At 38.1% G+C, this 18,431-nt stretch overlaps 1 protein-coding gene across 2 annotated transcripts in view; it reads left to right on the forward strand.

Annotated features, from left to right (window-relative positions):
• PAFAH1B1 (platelet activating factor acetylhydrolase 1b regulatory subunit 1) overlaps positions 1 to 13,634 on the forward strand; it is a 64,742-nt gene extending 51,108 nt beyond the window's left edge. For both annotated transcript variants that reach the window (XM_052657620.1, XM_052657621.1), the window contains exons 6-11: positions 3,113 to 3,281; positions 5,147 to 5,249; positions 5,966 to 6,194; positions 7,378 to 7,479; positions 9,794 to 9,950; positions 10,836 to 13,634. In XM_052657620.1, coding sequence (XP_052513580.1) covers positions 3,113 to 3,281; positions 5,147 to 5,249; positions 5,966 to 6,194; positions 7,378 to 7,479; positions 9,794 to 9,950; positions 10,836 to 10,909 — 834 coding nt within the window. In that variant the 3' untranslated portion in view covers positions 10,910 to 13,634. The remainder of the gene's footprint in view (positions 1 to 3,112; positions 3,282 to 5,146; positions 5,250 to 5,965; positions 6,195 to 7,377; positions 7,480 to 9,793; positions 9,951 to 10,835) is intronic.
• Positions 13,635 to 18,431: the final 4,797 nt, after the last annotated feature.

Here is an 18,431-nt window from a genome sequence, read left to right on the forward strand (position 1 = left end):
ATGGAGTATAGGTCATGAACAGGTAATTCATAGAGGAAGGAAAAATAGCCAACAATAGCGCTTTGGCCTCATTACTAATAGTAGAAAATGTTAGTCACTCAGGGATGTCCAACTCTCTGCGCCCTCCTGTATTGTAGCCCTCCAGGCTCCTCTGTCCGTGGAATTCTCAGTAGAACTGACAATAGAGCTTTAGCCTCATTACTAAGAGTAGAAGAAGTGTAAATTAAAATACATGTCAAATCTAGCAAGCTGCTTTACTTCTTATTTTTTACTTGTTTTTTATTTTATTTTTATTTTGCCTGGGCTGGGTGGTCATTGCTGTGCTGGCTTTTCCTCAGTTGTGGCAGACAGGAGGTACTCTCCAGCTGCGGGCATTGTGCGGGCTCCTCATTGTGGCGGCTTCTCTTGCTGTGGAGTGCAGGCTGCAGCAGTTGCGGCATGTGTGCGCAGTGGTCGCAGCTCCCAGGCTCTAGGGCACAGGCTAGTCGCGGTGCACGGACTTAGTTGGCTCCACAGCCTGTGGAATCTTCCTGGATCAGGGATCAAACCTGTGTCTCTTGAGTTGGCAGGTGGATACTTGACAACTGAGCTATCAGGGAGGCCCCCAATATTTTACTTTTTAAATGAGAATTCCCAGTTGTGGTAAGAATTTGATGAAGCAGGCATTGTAATTACATTTGATACAGTCTTACAGGAGAACAATTTTAGCACAATATATGAAGGGCTAAAAAACTTAGTTTTTGACTCAAAATTCTTTTTCAACCATCACTGTCTGACCTAAGTATTGCAGAATGAGGATGGATATTTTTCAGTATTCAAAGGTTTTCACTATAATGTTTCGTATAGTAATGAAAAACATTGCCTTTTGTTTAGAAAATAATAGGAATTACTTCTAAAAGAATGTTTGCTAGTAACTTTTTAATGGCATGGAAAAATTCTTATGATAAGACACAAAGGGAAAAACAGGTTAATGATGTATACACAGGCACTGTACTTTTTTAAAAAAAGAGCATAGAAAAAATGGAAAAATCATGCCATTGGTAGGATAGTGAATTTTTTATTGCCTTTATATCAGTATATTATAGATTTTTTTATCATGAGCATTTATTTTATAATCATACAAAAGGTAAATATCCAGTAGAGAAAAAATTGATTATCTTTAATTCCTGACATTTATAAACATTACATTACCGTGTTTGCTTACCATTTATGAAGAGACACGGTTCTGGGTATATTTATTAATAGTTTAGAGGAAGATGCTTCAGTGTTCTTTAATGAATGCAGGAAACAAAGTTAACTGAAATGGAAGTGAACTTCAAGGTCATACCTACCGTTCAGAATGTATTCACCTGAACTCTTGGTGTTGAAACAATTAGATATCAAAATGGGTAAAGATAATATTTAAAAAAAAACCCTATAGACTGATACAATAACATTCATGAACATAAATGCAAAATCCTTAACAAATTATAAGCAAATTGAATCCAGCAGTTCATAAAAGGAGTAATTAGTATGTCATAACCAAGTAGGGTTCATCCCAAAATGCAAGATTGGTTGATATTTAAAAATTAATTAGTGTGATATACCATATCAGTTAAAAAAGTGTAATAGTTTCAGGAAAAGCATGATAAAAACTCAACAAGCTAGGGAGGGAGCTTCCATAGACTGGTAAAAGGTAAAGGTATCTGGTAAACCCACAGTGGACAAAGTATTAATACTTAATGGTGGAAAGCAGTTCTTCCCCCTTGAGTTCAGGGATCAATGACCACTTAAATCCACGTTTGTATTAGAGTGGCTAGCCAGTGCAGTAGAGAAGAAATAAAAGGCATACAGATTGGAAAGGAAGAACTATTACCTGCAAATGTTACTTGCAGATAACACGATTTTCTGCGTAGAAAATCCCAAGGATTCTTCAGAAATTTGCTAGAACTATGACTGAATTTAAACAGAATGCCAAGATACAAGGTCAATATATAAAAAGTAATTATTTCTATAAACTATAATAATTGAAAATTAAAATTCTAAAATGCTATGATAACGTCAAAAACCCCTCCAGTATAGTTAAGAATACATTAAAGAAAAAAAACACATTAACAAACTGTGAAAAAAGCTAAACATACAGTAATCACTTCAGTGTGGAAGTAGTTGAACATTTAAATGGTAAAATTTTTATATGTTTATTTTGGGGAGCATACATAAATTTTCTATAAAAGAAATGTTTTTAGAGGATATTTTTGTATTTTTTTGCATAGTTGTATAATTTTGTGGGGTTTTTTTATGTAACATTGTATACATGCCATAGATTCCTTACATCTATGTGGCAATTTCCCTACTATTGGATGTTTAAATTGTTTCTAGATTTCAAAATGCATTTTCTAAGTTTCTTTAAATTGGTTGAAATACACCCTATTGCAGATATATTTTATTATGGTAAGAATGGAATCAGCCATTTGATTTTAGAGCATGTACGTAATTAGTGTTAGTTACAGACTTAAGACTAGCATTTGACCACCAGAACAGAAGTTCAGTGTGTTCTTGAGATGTGTTTATAATAATAGTTATTCTTGATAGTTTATTATTTTCTTTAAAAATGTGACTGTGGCTCAGTGCTTTTACATCAAAATGATCATATGCTTCTGTTAATCTGCTATTTAAAGACAGTTACATCTTGTGAAGTCTTTCCTTGGCTTCTTAGATGTCTGAGCTCTGCTTGTCTAGTAGAATTGGGTATTCCTTCATCATTCCCCTAATATTCTACATATAAATTCATGTCAGGCTCATGAATTTTTTTTCTTTTTTTGGCACTTATATTTACTTTTTAACTTGTCTGTTGCCTGATGTCAGGCTGAGACGAGACTGTTCTGTGGCAGTCACTAGCATGATTAGATATATGGTGGATACTTAATAAATGTGGTTTTAGAGGTTTATTTAATAATCGTTTTTCTCTATAGAGAAAAGACCAATTTATGCTTGAAGATGTGATGATTCTAAGACAGTTATCCTTTGTTAGTTGCTCGGTTAGTCACTGTAGCGCCAGACTGGCCTGTCGAGTGCAAATGTGAACTGAGAAAGGAATGATGTGATGCTAACCAATTTTCTGTTCACTTGACAGGTGTGGGATTATGAGACTGGAGATTTTGAACGAACTCTTAAGGGGCATACAGACTCTGTACAGGATATTTCATTCGACCACAGTGGCAAGCTTCTGGCTTCATGTTCTGCAGATATGACCATTAAGCTATGGGATTTTCAGGGCTTTGAATGCATCAGAACCATGCATGGTAAGGAGTAGAGGATAGCATTTTGATATTGGTTTCTAACATAGTATTGCAGGGAGAAGAAGGATAATGTTTTCTTACAGTGTACAGGTTCCCTTCATTCAGTCCTTACTGTGCCAGTGTAGGAGCATATGATACAGACAATCCATGGATAGTCGCGGTCATTGAGACTTGTCTCTTTGTTTCGAGGTTTAAGAATCTCTTTGTGCTTGCGTGCTCAGTCGCTTTAGTTGTATCCGAGTCTTTGCCACCCCGTGGACTGGAGCCTACCAGGGATTCTCCAGGCAAAAATACTGGAATAGGTTGCCATTTCCTTCTCTGGGGATCTTCCCGAGCCAGAGTTTGAATCTGCGTCTCCTGTGTCTTCTGCATGGCAGGTGGATTCTTTACCACTGAGCCACTGGGGAAGTGTCTCTTAGTGGTTATAGAATACTTACTTTCACAAATATTTTTGGATGAGAAAAACTGCTAGGGCATCTATCTGTTCTTGAGAAAAAGAGAAGATGAAGTTACTGAGGTGGTTTTTCTTTCTGTTTTTCACTTTTCTCAATTGGGAAACTGAAGTTAGAGAGTAGATACAGTAAAAGCTGGAACCTAGGTTCCCTTGCTCACTTTTTAATATCGCACATACACTGTGGTCTCATTGTTATCTTCTCCTTGTCCTGGAGATTATTTTCTGAAGCAGTTTGGCTTTCTGGAAAGAGCGTGGGCTTTGAAATCAGATACCTGGATTCTGAGTCCTACTTGTTTACTTATGGCATTAGGAAATTTTAACCTCTTTAATCTGTAAGGTTAATAAAACTTAAATATTGAATTAAGAATTGAAGCCATAAGACTTGTGAGGATAAAATGAGATTGTATGCTTGAATCATCTGGTTTAGTACCTGGTACATAGGAGGTGGTTCCTAAATAAGGATTTTTGTTTTTTAAAACATGACAAAATATGGATGTTTGGATTTTATATTAACTGTGTTAATAATAAACTGTTTTAAAATACATTATCCAGTGATGTTAGCACTTGAGAAAGCTATGCAATTACATAGATGGTGTAATTTGAATAATATGTCCCCCACTCCCCAATTTAAGTGCATTAGGGAAGTTTACCAGTTAAAGGAGTTTTATTGAATCCTTTTGTAAAATCTGTATTTGTTTTGTTAGGTAGCCTCTGTCTTATTGCTCTGACTTAAAGAGTTCTTTCCAATCATTGTATATTCCTTTAAATGATGTGATACTTAAGAGAATTTTCTGGGGCTTTTTTTGCCATAGGATAGCTAACTAGCATTATGAATAATGTCTTTTTTTTTTTTTTGCTCCTGTGCACATCAACACAAAAAGCTTTCAACCACTAGTTTCTACATAGAGCCAAATGCCCATTTTTCTTATCCATTCTATTCATCTCTGTAAATCTTATTTCTATTTTATATCTTAGAATAGCAACCATGGAAATTTTTGTTTTGTTTTGCTTTTTAGTGCTCAAAAACATCTGATGTGTTAATATATTCAAATGGTGATGGTACAGATTACCTGTGACTTTAACACATTATTGGCTGGGACGTATTTGCAGAAATGAACACCGTATGGCATTAATAGGTCTCCAGTTCATAACATGTTAAAACAGTTGTGCAGGTTGAAATGTAAATTGAGCTGGCTACTTATTTCATTGTGAATTGTTTTATTAGTTACTAATTCCTTAACAGTCCCTTATGTTTTTGTGTAAATCCAAGTTTCTTATTAAATTTATATGAGCTCCATTGTATTTAAAGTAGCTGTGATACTTGAAATCCCTGATGAAATCTCATGGTAAATTAAGGTTTAATTGCTCTTGGTGATACATTGTTTAATATAGTAACTGCGGTTTTGTGTTTTAGGCCATGACCACAATGTTTCTTCAGTAGCCATCATGCCCAATGGAGATCATATAGTGTCTGCCTCAAGGGATAAAACTATAAAAATGTGGGAAGTGCAAACTGGGTAAGTAGATTTAGTTGAAAAGGCATCAGCTTAAAGAAATAATATTCAACAAAAAATCCAAAACTATGTTCTGATTGTTCTTGTAAATTTGGTTGTAACCCAGAATGATTACCATGACAGTTACATTTTAAAACTTAAGTTTTAATCTTTAAATGTCTACCCAAAAGGAACAGAGAAATTATGGAAGAAACTCTATATCCTTGAGAGCCATTTTCTGTGTAATGGCTTATTTTCTCTGTGGTCTTCTTTTAGGTGATCTCTCTGAGTTGAATTAAAATGTAAATAACATTTTTGCAGGTATGCCCCATTAGGCTTAATTTGGTTGTGCTTAGAATTACATGACTGTTATAATAAAACCTTAACCTACTGGTTTTGTCCAGATTAGTAAGAGCATGCCTTTTCCCCAACATGGCTAGAAATATTTTTGTTAGGTTTACTGTGTGTGCTTAGTTAAAAGATTATATTTCTCTCTATTTTTTTCCTTCTAGATTTTGATTTGGTTAGCTCTTTAATGATATTTCCATCAGCTTATTTTAACTGATGTTTGACTTTCCAACCTGTCTCCCTCTTTTATTAACCAGGAATGTACGTGTATTCTGTTGACTTGCATATGATGCCAGTTCTCGTCGTTCCAGTGCATAGCTAGTCTTGTATCGCTTCTGGGAAGGGCCCCAGTGATTGCTGTTTACAGTGTAAATTATTATGTATTTTTACAGCTACTGTGTGAAGACATTCACAGGACACAGAGAATGGGTACGTATGGTGCGGCCAAATCAAGACGGCACTCTGATAGCCAGCTGTTCCAATGACCAGACTGTGCGTGTGTGGGTCGTAGCAACAAAGGAATGCAAGGCTGAGCTTCGAGAACATGAGCATGTGGTAGAATGCATTTCCTGGGCTCCCGAAAGCTCATATTCTTCCATCTCTGAAGCAACAGGATCTGAGGTACTATATGATTTGTGTTATTTCATGATTTTGTGGCTGTTACTATTTGAGAACCTTAAATGACCTTCCCCGAGTCTCTGTTTCATGCCATTATAAAATCTGCATCCAGAATTCTGAGTCTTGAAATTCTTTCCAACTTGCAGATAGATGTGTTTATATTTTTTAACCAGTGGTTATTGTTGCTGTCAGTTGACCCTTGATGTGTGCTAGGGTTAGGGTAAGTGAAGTGGTCATTAAATCAGAAATTAATTATAATTGTCCCTGTTTTAAGAGTATACCAATACAAAATAAAACTTACGGGAGAAGTTAAAGTCATCTTCTAGGAGAATAGCTTTTCTCAGGACTTCAGTGGTGGTCCAGTGGTTAAAAGACTCAGCTTCCTGATCAGGGAACTGAGATCCCACATGCCATGTGGCATGGCCAAAAACTAAAAACAAGAATAGCACTTGTTTTAAGTGAAGAATATTTCATATGGAGGCCTCTGATATTCTTGATCATTTGTGCTCCTCATGATTTCATTCTTTGTAATTAATACTTTTAAAATTACAGAATAATTACTTCTGTAAATATTATATGAGCCAAAATTCTTTTTTATAGTGACATTCCTACTGTGGGTTTTTTTTTTAAATTTTAATAAATGAAGACTCTCTCACCCTCACCTACCCCCACCAATCATTTTTCAAAATGAAGCTGTTTTGGTAATCTCTTCCTAGTTGGCTGGCTCATTGCATTTTCAGGTTTGTTGGGTTTTTTTTTTTTTACTGCCACCTGGTGGTGGTTACTTACCACGTCATAGATTCATTGTAGCTGGGGTAGTAACAGTCGTATCCAACTCTTTGTGACTTTGGATGAATAAGTCCTGGATATCTAATGTACAGCACGGTGACTGTAGTTAACAGTACCGTATTGTATACTTGAAATTTGCTGAGAGGGTACATCGTTAGTGTTCTTTTCACAGAACACATACAAATGTGGTAATGTGAGGTGATGATTGTGTTAATTAGCTTGATTGTAGTAACCATTTGTATACATAGCTCAGAACAGTGGTATGCCTAAAATACATATCGTTTTTTGTCAAACAATGCGGTTTTACAAAATTAGAAATACAGATCATTGTTGGGTAGTTGTCATTTAAGTCACCTAACTTCTTGCCCAGGAAATTTGATTTTTATGTTTTCTATAGACTAAAAAAAGTGGCAAACCTGGGCCGTTCTTACTGTCCGGATCCAGGGACAAGACTATCAAGATGTGGGATGTCAGTACTGGCATGTGCCTTATGACCCTGGTGAGTTTGCATAATTTCACTGCCGCTTTCGCATTTTTACTCTGTGCATATCTTTTAGGGCCAGGTGCCTTGTGGTTTCCTAGTAAATCTGAATTATTTGATGTTCTAAAATATCTTCTTTATAAAGATACTTTTTGGTTAAGAGCATGGTTACAGTGATATGGAGGTTATTTCTATAGACTATTACATTTTACAGTGGATCTGCAAAGCCAGTCAGTGCTAGGAGGGAGATTCTAGCCATTGTATCTCTAAAATTATGTAATATCTCCTATGAAATATGTGGAAAACAAATATTACAGACTCATGTATATTTTTTGAAACTGTGCTTCTTGATCTCATTATATTTACTTTTAAAATGAATCCCTTTAACTTACTATCTATTCTCATGTTCCAGTTTTATTTGGTTATTTTAAGCATTCAGAAATGAACAGTATTACTTAGCAGCAGCAGCAGCTCTATGACTTGGAAATCTTTATTTCATTTAGGAGCCTATTTCATCCAGATTTTAGTAAGAGGATCTATAAATTATAAGAAGATATTATGGACTTTCTTGTTTGCCTTCAGGAGTTCTAAGGGAGCCCATGGACATTAATCCAGTGGCAGCTTTTACAATTTGGCATGCATATTTGTTTTGAAGTGTTCATCTTAGGTGTTAATCGTATCTTGAAGCAACTGTCTTGTCTATGGGATATGGTAGACATGTATGGAAGTATCATCAGGAACTGATTGGCATTCTTAGAATGCTAGATTTCTAATAAAAAAATAGATAATGTATATTTTAAAAAGAAGAAGAAGAACTGATTAAAAAATTAAACTTTACTGTTAGTATTCTGAGCTGAGTTCAAATATACTGTCTTGGTGTTTGAAAACATGTCTACATTTAAAAATCAGAAAGCATGTGCTCTCTTCTTCTGGAACAACACAGGTCACCATTAATTTCCCTAGAGGTTTCTACCTCCTGTTTTTCAACTGAAAGAGGATTCTTTGTTTCTGCTTTATTTTGGGGTGGCTCCAAGAAACATGGTTTGACTTATATTGAATCTTCTGCAACTTTAGTGATTGGTGGGTGGCTTTTAGAGATCATTGTAATATAACAAAGTGTTTTAAGTAAGAGCAAAGAAGGAAAAGTAAACCAAGGCCAAAGATGTATTGCCTTGGTCATCTTTTTTTTTTTTTTTTTTTTTAACTGTTAGCTCTTTTGGGGGGTTCTTTTACAAAAGCAGTATAGTTTATTTACATTGTAGAAAATTTGAGAAATAAACAGAAAAAGGAAAGAAAAAAGAAGAAAATCACCCTTAGATCACTTTACCATACCTACTAATAACTACCAACTATATTAGATTAGAGCTGTCCATTGGAACTTCGTGTGTTGATGTTCTGCGTCTGCACTGTCCAGCATGGTAGCAACTAGCTGCAAACAGTTATTGAGCATTTGAAATGTGGCTACTGAGACTGAAAAACTGAATTGTTTAATTTAATGCTAGTTTATATTTAAATAGCCAGACATGGCTAACGGCTATCCTGTTGGACTGGACTGTTCTAAACTCTTCTTAAATTACTATAGATGCATATGGTGGCTTTTTAAAAACATGTGAACATTGTATACATACTGCTTTGCAGTAGACTTTTAACCTAGAAGGTGTGTGGCATTTGCTCATGTCATTAGATGTACTCAGTACATACAGTGATTTGTTGAACATCTTTGTTAACTAATTAGTCACCTTACACATTCTTAATTATTTCTTAGGATAAATTGTAAGAAATGGAACTGCTGGACAGGGGATATAGGTAGATGAATGGATGAATAAAGATATTCAGTAAATACCTACATATCCTTCATCTAGAGTTGCCTGTTGTCAACAGTTTCTTTTCTCCATGTGTGTATTGTAGATTTTGCTGTACAGTTTGAAAGTTACCTGTGGACACCATGACACTTGACCCCAAATATTTTAACATGTATTTCCTAAGTATTTTATAAAACCTTAATAAAGTTGTCACACTGAAGAAATTTAATACATTATGTATTTAAATTTTCTCTAGTTAACCTAGTCGTGTCCTTTATAACTACTTTAGCCACTATCCAGGAACTAGTTAAGTATTATATGTGTTGCATTTACTGGTCATATCTTGTTAGTTTCCAGGTTCCTTTAATCCAGAAGGATTCCCTAGACTTTTTCCCCCTTTTGCCTTTTTGGCATTGATGTTTTTAGTGCATGTAGTTTCAGTCCACTTTGAGTAATGCCTTAACTATTTTCATAGATGCTGTTTAAACTATTTATCCCTTTATTAAGTCATACACCTTTTTGTTTTTAAGGTGGGTCATGATAACTGGGTACGTGGAGTTCTGTTCCATTCTGGGGGGAAGTTTATTTTGAGTTGCGCTGATGACAAGACCCTGCGTGTGTGGGATTACAAGAACAAGCGATGCATGAAGACCCTCAATGCGCATGAACACTTTGTTACCTCCTTGGGTATGTACGAGTTATGTGGTTTCTGAGCAGTTAGGTTTTGGAGTGCCAGACCTAACAGTTTAATCTGACCCTATGGATGTTTCCAGGTAAGAAATGAAGATGGGCTTTCAGGGCAGAATAGAGAAGACAGGTTAAAAAATCTTATGGATTCCTACTGTTTGTTTGAAATTCTCCTTTCCTTAACTCTCTCCATCATCAGCCTTATAATAAAACAGTTACTTTCTCCATTGCACAATATTAGTTTTGGAAACTAGAATTATGAAGAGGATGCTTACTGACCACTCTGATGGGTAATTTTTCTTCCCTACTAGTTTGTACGTTTCTCAAAGGAAATGTTAACTTTTTTCCTCCACGTATGTACTACCATGTACCGGGAACTCAGAATTGTATTACACTTAATAAACATCCTCAATATCATCTGGACCTGAATTTAGAATTTAAGATAGCAAATATACTAGAGTATTATCGATCTAATAATGAAGATGGAGCAGTAGAATAGGGCTAATGTTTAAACCTTACAGAATTGTTGGGAGGATTAAACATGAATATAAAGCATTAGTACTAAGCCTTGAGCATAGTAAATGTTCAGTAAATGGCTGCATTGAGGCTGTCCTTGCTGTTAGAATTCAGTGTTTATTCAGCGTCAGTTGGAAAGAGGATAGTGGGGGAGGTATTTTTTTTTTTAGAGATTTGATATAAGATTTCATTGTTTCGGTTTCCCTTACCTAGTTGGTAAGCTTGTGATACATCTGCTTGGGGTGGATGTGTGGCTGAATAGAGGGAAAAAATGGGTATTCCTGGCATTTGAGTGTGTTATTTGTGCCTTATTAAACATTGTTTGTGGCTCAGTCTGATTTTAAAGTAAGCCTTTTCTTTTTCTTTCAGATTTCCATAAGACGGCCCCATACGTGGTTACTGGCAGTGTAGATCAAACAGTGAAGGTGTGGGAGTGTCGTTGATTGAGTCTCATTTGGCCCCTCCTCCCTTTTTTCCTCTGGATGCACTCTGATGATACCATGGTTACCCCATCGAGCTCTGTTTAAATAAATATTGTCCTTTCATGTAAATTATTCTGGATGTAGATTGAGCTTATTAAATGTTACACACAAAGTATTCATGCATGGTGAATCCAAATTGTATACTGTAAATTTACATACGTTGTCTAGAAGTACCATAGGGTTTAAAAACCTGGGCTGGCATTGGTCACACCAGGCCTAAGAAGGCAGAAGTTGAATAAATTGAACTAGGGCACTAAACTGAATAGTTGACAGTGTCATTTTATGTTGGATTATTAATTCCTGTTTTTCTTTCTGCTGTCCTGTTGGTGCCTGACTTGATGGCCTCATTTGGGGGAAAGTGGTGGTTATTAGGGCTTTTTCTGAAATGTGTATCTATGTAACATCACTTAAGTGTGCTTAATAAATCTTCTTTAAGGATGTTAGATAATAAGGCTACAATTCAAAATCTTCTGAACCATCTGTAATTAATGGGGATTACATATTGGAATTTTTGTCATGACACATTTGCCAAATCAATGGGATACATTTGTTTTGGCAGCCTATCAAGCAAAGGCTAGTGGTATCTTTATGTAAGAAAATGACTGTAAATCTGAAATAAGAAAAATCTCAGCAACTAATAACAAATCATTTATTTCATTTGGGTCTTACTGCTTTGTAAACAGGTTAAAAAAACACTGTAATACTCTAAGCTTCTCTTTTCCACACTAGACACACTTCTAGTTGTATTCTCCATACTATTAGACTGTATAGTGATGTGATTCCCAAGTAGATTTTAATCTTCCCATTGAGTGTGTCATGGTACAAATCACTATTTGTTTTTGATGTTTTTTAGGGATGTGCAATGTGCATAACATAATGACAAAGAAATTTTGAAAAGGTTATGTTTGCCCATTTGAAGGGAGTGGGAGAAATAACAGCAGTTTGTTCTTCAACATGAATCTGATATCAATTTGAACTGTGTTTTACAAGTTTATTAAAAAAGACAGGGTTTAATGGAGCGTGCATAAAAATGTACTGTGTTTTCACCTTTTGTTTATATATAAATGTTTATGAGTATATAGGCCTATCTATAAGTGGATAAGTCTGTATATGTATATATATCACACACACATACAACCTCCATGTCCTTGGGTCCTGGGTTTTTGAAGTGCTAAAACATATAAATAGAATAAATCTTGCTGTGGAAATACCATGCTTTAGAACAAATCCTTATTGATCCTGATGCTTCTGAAAACTAGGTCTGACTCTGTGGGAATTTTTCCCAGCTAAAGAAAATCACTTCCGTTATCACCCCCACCCCCAATTTGGCTGTTGAGCATTTTACACATCCCTGATACGTTGTATATTGTGATCCAAAGTTACTCCAAGTAGGTTTAAGAGAATTTTTATCTGTGACTTTGGAAACTATTCCATTGCAGATTAATAAATAATCCCACTGCTTCGCTAACCAACACTTTTTTCTTAAGGTCATGTGAAAAGTTAACAGAACAATGAAATAACAAAGTTTAACAAAGAAATTTATCTTGAATTGTATTTATCCATTTGTGTAATACATGATTTTTTTTTTAATATTCTTTTTAGTATTCAGTGGAAATTTGGTTCCTGAAAAACACAAAGGGTTAATGTGCTGTAGATACACACACAGAGAATAGGCCATATATTTACTAGAAGCAGCTTTATGTCTAGCTTGTGTCTTTTTGTTTGTTGGCTTGTTTGTTTTTAATAATTCCTGAGAGATGTCTCTGGAAGGAAAAGTGTTTTGAAAACTAATGACTATTTTTGAGGACAAAAATGACAACTTAAGCTAATTTCTTAAATACAGTAGGATAACTTTCAGGACATTATTGCCTCACAACCCTGCTCACATTGAGAAGTCTTTTTTTCGTTTCCCCTTAGCTGTTCTGACTGGATTTTTCTACAGAAGCTATGGAAGATTATCTTTGTTCTCGTTTGCTGCTATTTCCTGTCCTACTTTAAGAAATATAAATACATAGAAATGGTGCATCTTTAACCTTTGTTTGTACATGTATAAATGTCTTGTATTTTAATTCGTTTTTAGCATGTAGCAACACGAATTGTTCAAGGGTAAGCCACAACATCTAGAAATCACTCCTAGATACGAACAATAAAGGAAAAAAAATGGTACCGATTTAGGAGGAAACAAAGCCGCTGTCGCTGGGTTTTCTGTGCAGCCTGCAGTGACTTCCGACACACGAGGAGAAACTGTCACTGTAAACCAAGTCATCCTTGTTGGGAGAGTGCCACAGCCTGCTGCTTAGTTGAGTTACCAGACATCCTCCACTTCCGAAGCAGCGAATGTCGAATCTCAGGGATGGTCCTCAACTGGATCCAAGTGTAACGAGCCCTGTTTGAATAATGAGGGAGGGGGAGAGTGATCCATCCACAATCCGGAAGCAGATTTGCAGAGGTTTCCTGCACTGTTGTTTGACACTGCCCTGTTGATGCCGTTTCTTCCTGTTTCCTGTGTTTTCTCTGTCTGCTGTCTAACCCTGTGCCTTGCCTGGGATAAGTACAATGATGAGGTTACTGGTTTGGATTGTAAGTAGAGGAATTTATTAATTGGTTTAGAGGTTCACTGCTGCTTTGTCACTTTCTCAATCAGATTGGCCACTTATTTAAGAAATAAAAAGCTGGTAGAACTGCATCCTCCAACGATGACTGACCTTTTGTGTGCGTGGAAAGCAGACATTCCAGTGCCACCCTGACATAGCGTGCCCAAGACGTGCTGGTCGCACCCCTGACCGTGTGAGCCACGGAAGCTGGTTTTAGACATGGCTTGGAGTATAGTTGATTGTTGACACGGCATCTTGCACTTTAGTAGGAGACTGAGACTGTCCTGTTTTGTCCATTGTGGTGTGACCAGTTGTGTGCCCAGAGCACTGCCGTAGAACTCACTAGTGTTAGCACGTCGTCCGGGCTGTGGGCGCTCGCTGTCGTCTCGCCGGAAGCTTTGGCTCTAGGTCACCAAGCCCAGTCTCCTTACTGTCAGTGCCCTGCTCTCCTGTTTGCCTCTTTCTGTTTCTATGTGAACTGCCAGATAATATCACTCATTAAATAGTTTTTTTTTTTAATTTATTTAAAGAAAAACTATTTAGAAGAATATTTCGTTTTGTTGACAGTGGTGGCTTGATAATCCTTAAGCAACTGAAAATAAAATTGTCAAAGGAAACAGCACTGAAAAGATAGTTTATTCTCTGTCCAGCTGTATATAAGTCCAGTGTGTTAACTAATCTAGGTGATGCAAAGAAGAATCACCTGGTAAGAGAAGCAACATGTACAAAATCGGTGAAAAAGGTTTCAGTTTTTTCCAGTGGGGTGGGGGGAGGGCAAGCTGGATTTACAAGTCACAACTGGACTGAACTGGCCTTTTAATCTTTCCAACTCTTTCCAACTCTATCATGTAAGTAGCTGCTTTCTTGTCCTGCCTATACTTCAGGCGTCCCTAAAGCTCACTCTGAAGATGGTAGAAACACACACATAATCTTCGAGTTTAGAAGTTGATCCCGACACTGACATGAAGGCGAACGTTGATTTCATGCGAACGAACAGTTACAGAGGTGGTGATTGGAGAAAACTGTTCCCCAGATTGTAAGAGTTAACTGAAGATATTGACACAATTAAAAAAAAATCAGTAAAGGAATGTATATAATATTGCTCTTGTGTTTTACAGTAAGATTTGTTGCTCTCAGACTGTGTAAAACAAGATTTATTCATGTTTTCTGCATATTAAAAAAATCTTATTGTACCAATTGGTAAACTATTAAATGCCTATAAAACTAGATGTGATTTTTATTTTTCCGGTCTTTTTGTGCACAGATTAAAAACCTTTTAAATTGAGTCCCAGTAGGAAGCAGGGTTGTGTTCAGCACCAGTCATAGGGAGAGTAAAAAGCAAGTTGCTGGCAGGGCAGCAGGGCCTTGCCTTAGGACGGAGCCAGCTCTGCCTTTGCTGTCTGCCTCCTTCACCCGCTTTGTGGGAGGGAGCTAGGAGTGCACCTGCAGCGGCTTGCACAACCCAGTGGGTTGAGCAGTTTCAGGCCGCTTTCTAAGGCTCTGCCCTTCCCTCCAGCAGCTGTTTCTGACAAGTGGCTACAGCTGAGGCCAGGAAGGACATTTTAAAACCCCCTTGCAAGGATTTGGTCCTGGAGTGGCGGTCAGGGCCCCCGGGGAGAAGTGACTCTACTGCCTTTTGCTTGCTAATGAGTGGGCCTTTTTATTCTGTCCAGTGGTCTTGGATTCTTGGAGATAACTAGTTAAGTTGCTCAGTGGTGTCCACTCTTTGTGACCCCGTGGACTGAAGCACACCTGTCCTTCACCATCTGGAGTTTGTTCAAACTCCTGGCCATTGAGTGGGTGATGTCATCCAACCATTTCATCCTCTGTAACCCCCTCCTCCTGCCCTCAATCTTTCCCAGCATGAGGGGCTATTCTAATGCTGTTTAAGTTTGGTCGAAATGTACTAAGAATCCCCACCCTTTCCCCCAGATGCCCCACGGCTTTCTATGTGCTGTCTTTTCATCCCGGTACTACTGCCCAGCTAGCATCCATAGCGTCTTTAGGGCACCTGTGAGGTCTCAGCAAAGGACAAGTTGGTGATGTAGTGGCTTCTTACACCCCAGCTGTCATCCTGCCTTTTAGGAAAGTGGCCTCTCTACCCCCCGCTCCTCCAAATGAGAGGCTGGGCCAAGAGCACCAAGAACTTGGCTTGAAGATAAGAGTTTGCTGGGTTTTGCAGCTTTTCAATTTCCTCACAGGGTTCTTTTCCCCTAGTCAGATTCAGATGATGAGCCTGACCACATTCCCTCAGGGTGGAGTTCCAGCTTGAGTGTCACTATCCTGAAGTGCACTTAGCTGTTCAAAACCTACTGGTTTGTCACACACCAAGCTTAACAAGACTGATGGTTACATGTGTTCCTGATGTAGGATGAGGTCAGGAAGACTTGGTGGAGAACTGGTGCTGTATCCTGGGTGTGGCAGCTCTGTCTGTTAATCTGGTGAACTTGTCTTGCGAATAGATGGGCAATTCACTGCTGAGGAAAGTGACTCTGCGCTCCCCATTCCAGTGTCACCTGGGACCTCATCACAAATGCAAGTTCTCAGGCTCCAGCTTAGACCTGCTATATCTGAGACGGTGCATGGGTACATGCTTCGTCGCTTCCGTTGTGTGACTGCGGCCCTCTAGACAGGTGTGGTGGTGGTGTGTGTATGTGTGCTCAGTTGTGCCCAACTCTGCAACCCCGTGGACTATATAGCCCGCCAGGCTCCTCTGTCCGTGGGATTTTCCGAGCAAGAATAATGGAGTGGGCTGCCGTATCCTCCAGGGGCTCTTCCCAATCCAGGGATTGAACTCGGGTCTCTTGCATCTCCTGCATTGGCAAGCAGATTCTTTACCACTGTGCCACCTGGGAAGCCAGTGGACAGGTGAGATCCAGCAAATATACTGTAACAAACCATCCAGATGATTCTGATTCTAAGTTTGAGAACCACTGATCTAAATGGCTGAACGACATTTTCATTGAAGAAAACATTAAGACAATTCACTGGTGGTCCATGGGCCCTCCAGCTGGGGTTTGAACTCAGACCTCTTTTTCACTGACAGTTTGACACGGGTTTGTTCCTTTGTATTTTTTTTCTTCCCATTCCCATCTCCAGTTTATTATTTCTTATGTAAACATGGGATAATTATATTCAAGGAAAAAGGGCAAGGATTTTCTCTTACACCAAAGTAAAGAACTGCTTTTCCAAGATCTTTTATACATAAATCCAGTAAATGAAGGGGCTGAATGGAAACACTTCATTTTTTCCTCACCATATCAGAAACATAACTAAAAGTGAATTTTTGAGTGAAAAAGTTCAACACTTTGCCATACTCACAGTTAAAGACTGCATTTTCCTGAAACTGTTTAGACATATCATGCAGACACTCCTAGGAATGTTTTGAGATCACTCTTACCAAGAACAAAAAACCATTACTTTCTCAAAACACTTTGTCATCATCCCCACCGGGTCACCAGTCCTCTGAAGTGACGATATCCAAAATTTGAATGCCTGTCAGGTGTCAACACTTCTCAACACACCCTCTTCCTCACATAGACCTCCCCCTGCTGGTGGATATTAGCACATTTTTACCTACAAGAAAACAGGCTCACTTAGGGTGAGGCCATACACGTGCAAAGGGTATGGAGCTGGAGCTAATTAAAGAGTGAACTAGGACTTGAACCCAAATGCACTAGCTCTTTCCCTTAACTGGTTATGCTTAGATTAAGCATAAGCATCTAATTAAGTGTAGGGAGGGCCTTCTGGCATCTTTCAAACAAACATTCTTTAACCTACTTTTAGTAATACAGGAAAGACTCTCATCCCACCCACCCTGAGGCCCTCTCTGTCACCATACAGCCAACTCCACTGTGGGGTGACCACTAGGAATGGGGTAGGTAGAGGCTGGGAATCGATAACAACTTGCCCACACTGGCAACACAGAAAGGCTCCTCATTCATTCTATCCGAAATGACTATTCTTAGGGTAACTGTGCTCTGAATGGCCTGCATCTCAGTGAGTTCTTTAATCAATGGATTTGCCTGTTTAATGTAGTTGTTTCCATTTGAGGAGACTCCCTGGTCCTCTATAAGGTATCCTGATCATGCATGCCTTGTTTGATTGCTAGCGTTGACACTGGAAGTAGGGACCAGAAAATACTCAGGCCACATCAGGATACCTTATTCTCACCTTTAGGCTAAGTAGGAATTACTCAACTAAGTCTACCAGTTCTCACAATATTCACATTTAAAATGAAAATGATGCCACTGACAGGGGCTTAGTTTCCAAAATTTACAGTTCATACAACTCAATTACATAAAAACCAAACAACCCAATCAAAACAGGGGCATAAGAACTAAATAGACAGTTTCCCACATACAGATGGCCAACAAGCATATGAAAAGATTCTCAACAAAGTTAATAGAAATGCAAATCAAAACTATAATCACTTCACACCGGTCAAAATGGCCATCATTAAAAAGATCACTGGGACTTCCCTGGTGGTACAATGGTTAAGAATCCACCTTGCAACACAGGGGATGCTGATTCGATCCCTAGATGCAAAGTCACTTCAGTCGTGTCTGACTCTGTGCGACCCCAGAGACGGCAGCCCACCAGGCTCCCCCATCCCTGGGATTCTCCAGGCAAGAACACTGGAGTGGGGTGCCATTGCCTTCTCCGTCGATCCCTAGAGGGGGAACTAATATCCCACATGCTGAGGGGCTACTAAGCCACAACTAGAAGGTCTGTGTGCCACAATGAAAGATCCCATGTGACACAGTGAAGATCCTGTGCATTGCAACTAAGACCTGATGCAGCCAAATAAATAAAAAAGATTAAAATAATAAATGTTGGAGAGGGCGTGGAGAAAAGGAAAAAACCCCATGCTATTAGTGGGAATGTAA

This window comes from Budorcas taxicolor, chromosome 19 (genome assembly GCF_023091745.1).
Source record: "Budorcas taxicolor isolate Tak-1 chromosome 19, Takin1.1, whole genome shotgun sequence".
Lineage (NCBI taxonomy): Eukaryota > Metazoa > Chordata > Mammalia > Artiodactyla > Bovidae > Budorcas > Budorcas taxicolor.